At 54.0% G+C, this 5,667-nt stretch overlaps 1 protein-coding gene across 1 annotated transcript; it reads left to right on the forward strand.

Moving 5' to 3' along the window:
* The first annotated feature begins 494 nt into the window (after nucleotides 1-494).
* Nucleotides 495-4,861, forward strand: FAM43A (family with sequence similarity 43 member A). Its single transcript, XM_059687442.1, has one exon. The coding sequence runs from the start codon at nucleotides 808-810 to the stop codon at nucleotides 2,095-2,097; it is 1,290 nt and encodes a 429-aa protein (XP_059543425.1). The 5' UTR covers nucleotides 495-807; the 3' UTR covers nucleotides 2,098-4,861.
* Nucleotides 4,862-5,667: the final 806 nt, after the last annotated feature.

The raw sequence follows: 5,667 nt of genomic DNA on the forward strand, positions 1-5,667 counted from the left end.
CCCGCCTGTGGAGCCCCGCGCTGCCCCGGCCGAGCCAGCCCGGACGGTGAGCCGGCCGAGCCTGAACCCCCGGCGCCCGGTTGGAGCCAAGATGCAGTGAGCCAAGACCGGACTGCTGCGCCGGGCCCGCCGCGGCCAGCCGGACCCTCCATCTGACCGCCGTTGGGGCACGGAACTGATTCTGGGACCAGCCCCGCGGAGCGGCAGCCTGCCTCCAGCACCCCGTGGGGGTGGGGAGCACTGGCCCCTGGCCTTACTCGCTGCTGAGTTTCCGAGGTGTCTGGCCCCAGCCTTGGGAACTGTGTGTGAGAGGGGGCCCTTTCCAGCTTCGCCGAGGAGTTCCTGCTTTATTCTCGCACCATCTCGGCTGCTTTTGCTTGGGGTCCCTCTATTTGCAGGCGCGCATCTCTCTCTCTCTCTCTCTCTCTCTCTCTCTCTCTCTCTCTCTCTCTCTCTCTCTCTCTCAGATATTTTCCGTTTTACTCTCTTTCTGTCTTTTTCTCACTTTGCTTGCCTAAGACTGCCTCCGTCTTTGCCCAGGCTAGGGTAAATCCTGTGTGCGTTTTTCCACACTCGCAACTGAATATTTTCTTCCTTTAAAAAAAAAAATTCTGCCCCTGATCCCTGCAGGGTTCTCTAGCACTACACCCTTATCCCGCCCCCAACCCCTACCACTGGACCACTCCCAGCAGAGTTTTAATTTTCGGTCTTGCCCGGGGCCGAGCCTGGCCTAGGCGGGTGGCTCAGCTGGGCTTGCACTCAGCGCTCGGCCGCCGCCGCCCAGCTGCGCGGGGGCGCCCTCCGGAGATGCTGCCGTGGAAGAAACACAAGTTCGAGCTGCTAGCCGAGGCGCCGCCAAGGCAGGCGTCCAAGCCCAAGGGCTACGCGGTGAGCCTGCACTACTCGGCTCTCAGCTCGTTGGCGCGGGCGTGCCCCGAAGGCGCGCTCAGCCGGGTGGGCAGCATGTTCCGCTCCAAGCGCAAGAAGCTGCACATCACCAGCGAGGACCCCACTTACACCGTGCTCTACCTGGGCAATGCCACCACCATCCAGGCGCGCGGCGACGGCTGCACCGACCTCGCGGTGGGCAAGATCTGGAGCAAGAGCGAGGCGGGCCGTCAGGGCACCAAGATGAAGCTGACTGTGAGTGCGCAGGGTATCCGCATGGTGCACGCCGAAGAGCGCGCGTTGCGCCGCCCGGGCCACCTCTACCTGCTGCACCGCGTTACCTACTGCGTGGCGGACGCGCGGCTGCCCAAGGTCTTCGCCTGGGTGTACCGGCACGAGCTCAAGCACAAAGCGGTAATGCTGCGCTGTCACGCGGTGCTGGTGTCCAAGCCCGAGAAGGCGCAGGCCATGGCCCTGCTGCTCTACCAAACGTCGGCCAACGCACTGGCGGAATTTAAACGGCTCAAGCGGCGGGACGACGCGCGTCACCAGCAGCAGGAGCTGGTGGGCGCGCACACCATCCCGCTGGTGCCGCTGCGCAAGCTGCTCCTGCACGGACCTTGCTGCTACAAGCCGCCGGTGGAGCGCAGCCGCAGCGCGCCCAAACTCGGCTCCATCACTGAGGACCTGGTCGGTGAACAGCAGGAGGAGGAGCTGCAGGAAGAAGAGGAAGAGGAGCACACCGAGAGCTGCCTGGAGGAGGAGGAGGAGGGGGAGGAGGAAGAGGATCGTGCCAGGGAGAAGGATCCGGCAGAGGAAGAGGCCGAGGCGCAGCGGGCGCTGGTGGTGGCCATGCACTTCGAATGTGGGGACTTGCTGGACACGTTGGAGAGTGGCCGGGAGGAGGCGCTGGGGGGCAGTGGGGTCTCGTTGGGACCCGGGGCGGGGCCGCCGCCTTTGCTGCTGGGTAGCTCCTCCGACGTGAAGGCCGAGCTGTCGCAGCTTATTAACGACCTGGGCGAGCTCAGCTTCGGCAACGACGTGCGAAGCCTGCAGGCCGACTTGCGGGTGACGCGCCTGCTGTCTGGTGAGAGCACCGGCAGCGAGAGCTCCATAGAAGGCGGCGGCCCAGATGCCACCTCTGCCACCGCCGGGGACCAGTCTGGCCCTACGGACCGCGCCAGCCCCGACGAGCCGCGCTCGGGCTGAGCTCCCCGCAACCTTCTGCGCGCGCCCTGCCGCCCCACCGTGACTCCCTAACAGCCTCCTCGACAGCTCCCTGACCTAGCCCTGACACCGCTTGCGCCCAGGAAAGGGAAAATGGGACACTTAAGGCCCAGAGTTCCTGCTTCTCTCCCTGAACACATTTGGCTCTGTTTTAAGTGGAGCTCAGGTTGCCTACGGAGATGTGGCTGGATGTGTGGGGATGGGGTGGGGAAACCCTACCAGGAAGGAGAGAGGCAGCCCCTTGGGGTCAGGGGTGAGGGAAATGCCCGCTGAAGTTAGCAAAAGTCCTGCAGGCGTCAGGGGCCCGGCCGGCCAGCTTCCTGTTTGTGGGGCAGTTGGGGCCCCTGGAGGAGGGGTTAACTTCCTCCCCACCCCTCACCCGGGAGCAGCCTAGCATTGTCATTGGCATATCATTGAAAAGAAAAAGGAATTTACTCTCACAATGTTTGAGGCTGTTTTTGTGCCGCCTCTTTGCCTCCAGTCTTTTGGTGCAAGAGCTTGGGTTGTTTACCTCAGACTAAGACCCTTGAAATTCTGCCAAATTCCTCAAATATTTGTTTGGGGAGGGGGAGGGGGGAAGAGAGGAAAAGGAAAGAAAGTTGCATTTTGTTTACAGTTAAAGACATCTAATACCTAAAAAAGGAGTTTTCCTTTAGAAACACACCTTCATCCTGCTCAAAAGATCTCACTCCATGATACTGTGTAAAATATTTTTGCACTGTTGTGAAGTATTTTTGACATCTTTTTTTGTACATAACTGTTCTCAGAGCTGGATGTTTATATCTTTTGCTGTGCAAAAGGGACATGTAAAATGTTGTTCAGTTGTATATACAGAAATGTGTATAAAACATTTTGTTATTTTTGAAGAGTAGCACTGCTCTGGTTCTGTTTGCCCGCCAGTCGGAAGAGAATAAAGAGGAAAATTGAACAGAACAGGTGAGCTTCTGGAACTGCTGCTGAGAATGCTTGGGGGGGAGGGGGGAGGAGAGGGTGTGTCCATCAACAGGATGGTGTGGTCAGACAGTGTTTGGCCTCTGCCTTGCTTGAAGGTGAATAGGGGAGGGAAACCCACTTTATAGGAAGCCTGGGGCCTCTCTGGCCCTTTGCCACTCTGGGTACTGTGGCTGGGGACAGCCTTCTCAAGTATATTCCATCTTCTTCATTAATTAACTTCTGTGAGTGTGGGTTTTCTCTGGTCTCTGAGTTCTGTTCCTCACTCTCAGACCTGCGAAGTTATTTAGGGAGGTTTTACGAGGTTTGTGCTAATGATCAAGTGTAAGAATACGATATAATCTTTTCCTTTACAAGCAGCTCAGGGAGTTTTAAAGATGAACTAGAGACCCAAAGAAGGAGATTTCTGAGAAGTGGGAGAACCTTCCCCCCCCCCCCGCCCCCCGGGAGGAAAAGCAAGGATAGAGGAAAGTTGTTCAGTTCCAAGGATGGCATGAGTGAGTAGAGATGCAGGTGGGGAGGGTGGGGAGGCAGGTGGAAGACCCTTCTACAACCTAGCATGGCCCAGTGGGGGAATGGTGTGGAGGTCAAGGCAGTGAAGAGCTGTTAGAGTTTGGTGTGTGTGTGTGTCTTAGGGCTTTCATGCTTTCTGCTTGTTTCTGTTGTAAATTCCAAACAGATGTCTCTAATTTGGCTACACCCCGGTCAGCTAGAAGTTGCAATAAGATGCTGCCAAAGCTGTGCCTTCTGCAAATTGTTTTTTCCCTTTGCCCCTTTGGTATTGCAGAAATGGATTGCACTCCTGGCTTTCCCTGGTGTCCTGAGGCCCCGTTGCTTTATTTTCATCACAAACATGTTGTGAGCAACTAGACCCAGAGATTTTAAGGAGTCTAGGATTCACTGGAACCATAGAGGAATGGAGGATGAAAGATTTTTCTTTCTAATTAATGGGAGTGGTTCAGGCATAAGACTATCTTTAGAAAAGCAAAGCAAAACAAAGGGTGGGTGGGAAATAATAGTAAAGTACTCAGAGTCATTTCTTTTTTTAAAAAAATATATTTTATTGATTTTTTTACAGAGAGGAAAGGAGAGGGATAGAGAGTTAGAAACATTGATGAGAGAGAAACATCGATCAGCTGCCTCCTGCACTCTCCCTACTGGGGATGTGCCTGCAACCAAGGTACATGCCCTTGACTGGAATCGAACCTGGGACCCTTGAGTCCGCAGGCCGACACTCTATCCACCGAGCCAAACCGGCTAGGGCCAGAGTCATTTCTTAAGGGCATTAAGACAAGGTCCAGGCCTTCGAACCTATCACCATGTTTTGGTTTGGTTGAGAGTCCCTGCCCCTCTCCTTGAATACCTCAGATACGCATCATTGAATGACATTTTAAAACCCTCAGCTAGAGAGAGGTCAGCAAAGTCAAATCCCACCCTACCTAGGCACCCACATCGTGTGCCCTCCACGCTGTTCTCACCTGACCAGCTGACTGCTGTGTGAGCCATCACTCTCTTGCATGACTAGATTTCACATTTCCAATCATCTCCACACGTTGCCAAGTTCCTTTGCTGTTTAAAATTGATGAGAACATTAAAGAGGGTGGGGATCATATGGATAATACTTGGAGGTGGGGCAGGGTGTGCATGTCTTCATTCTTAACCAATTTATGTGTCCAGTGAGAATGCTAAGGTTGGCTTTCATCTGTGACTGATGGGGGTATGGTGATTGGTCAAAAGTTCAGACAAATGACATTTAAACCAACACCATCAATAAATATAAGGCAACTGTCTGGTTTTTCCTCTTGTCTGATTTATAAATAAGGAAGTGGGTGTAGGGGTTGAGGAAGGAGGAAGAAGAAAAGGAGCTGACTGCAAAAGAACCAGCTCCCTTCCTCCCCTCTCCTGGTGCCCTCCTCTTTCCTCCTCCCTCCCCTCTACTTTTGGCTTTTATCCTCACTGCACCCTAGGGCTCTGCTGATGTAATTCTAGAAGAGATGTGAAGGTGATACATGATTCACTCCTCTTACGTCTCAGTCTTCCAGGGATGATATCACCAGAGTAAGAAGAGATGTGTTAAATGAAAAAAGAAACACAAAACAAAGCTGAAAACTAATTTGCTCCTGATAACCAGAGGGGAAAGAGTGGTCTGACAAAAGCAAAGCTAAGCACAGTCGGATGAAATGCATGTGCCAGAGAGCACCCGAGGACTGTCGGGCTTGCTCATGCAAGTCAGCTTTCCTCCTTGCAAGGTGAGAGTCATGTTGCTCCTTTAAGTAACCCGATGGTTCTTGGAAGGCAGCTATGCTCACCACTATACCACCAACGCCGCACTAACCCGATGGTTCTTTACATGCAGTGAGACACTTTCCACAGCCTCCCCAGCCCAAGCGATCATGCCCAACAATGCAGCTCCGACTGCCTGGAGCAGGAGTGTTTTCTGCAGCAGGAGAGACTGCTGCAGGGTGGCAGCGGGAGTCTCCGCATCAACTTCTCTTGTTCATTTGTACAGTTTGTTGCGTGTTGAGGGGGGAAGAGGGAGGAGTAGGACAGTGTAAAATAAACAATAGTATTACCCTCTCAACTATTACAGTTTCAAAGAGC

Source organism: Myotis daubentonii, chromosome 3, assembly GCF_963259705.1.
Source record: "Myotis daubentonii chromosome 3, mMyoDau2.1, whole genome shotgun sequence".
NCBI classification, from domain to species: Eukaryota; Metazoa; Chordata; class Mammalia; order Chiroptera; family Vespertilionidae; genus Myotis; species Myotis daubentonii.

Excerpts from the sequence above, each read along its gene's own strand:
- FAM43A (XM_059687442.1), top strand. The coding sequence starts at position 808 with ATGCTGCCGTGGAAGAAACACAAGTTCGAGCTGCTAGCCGAGGCGCCG.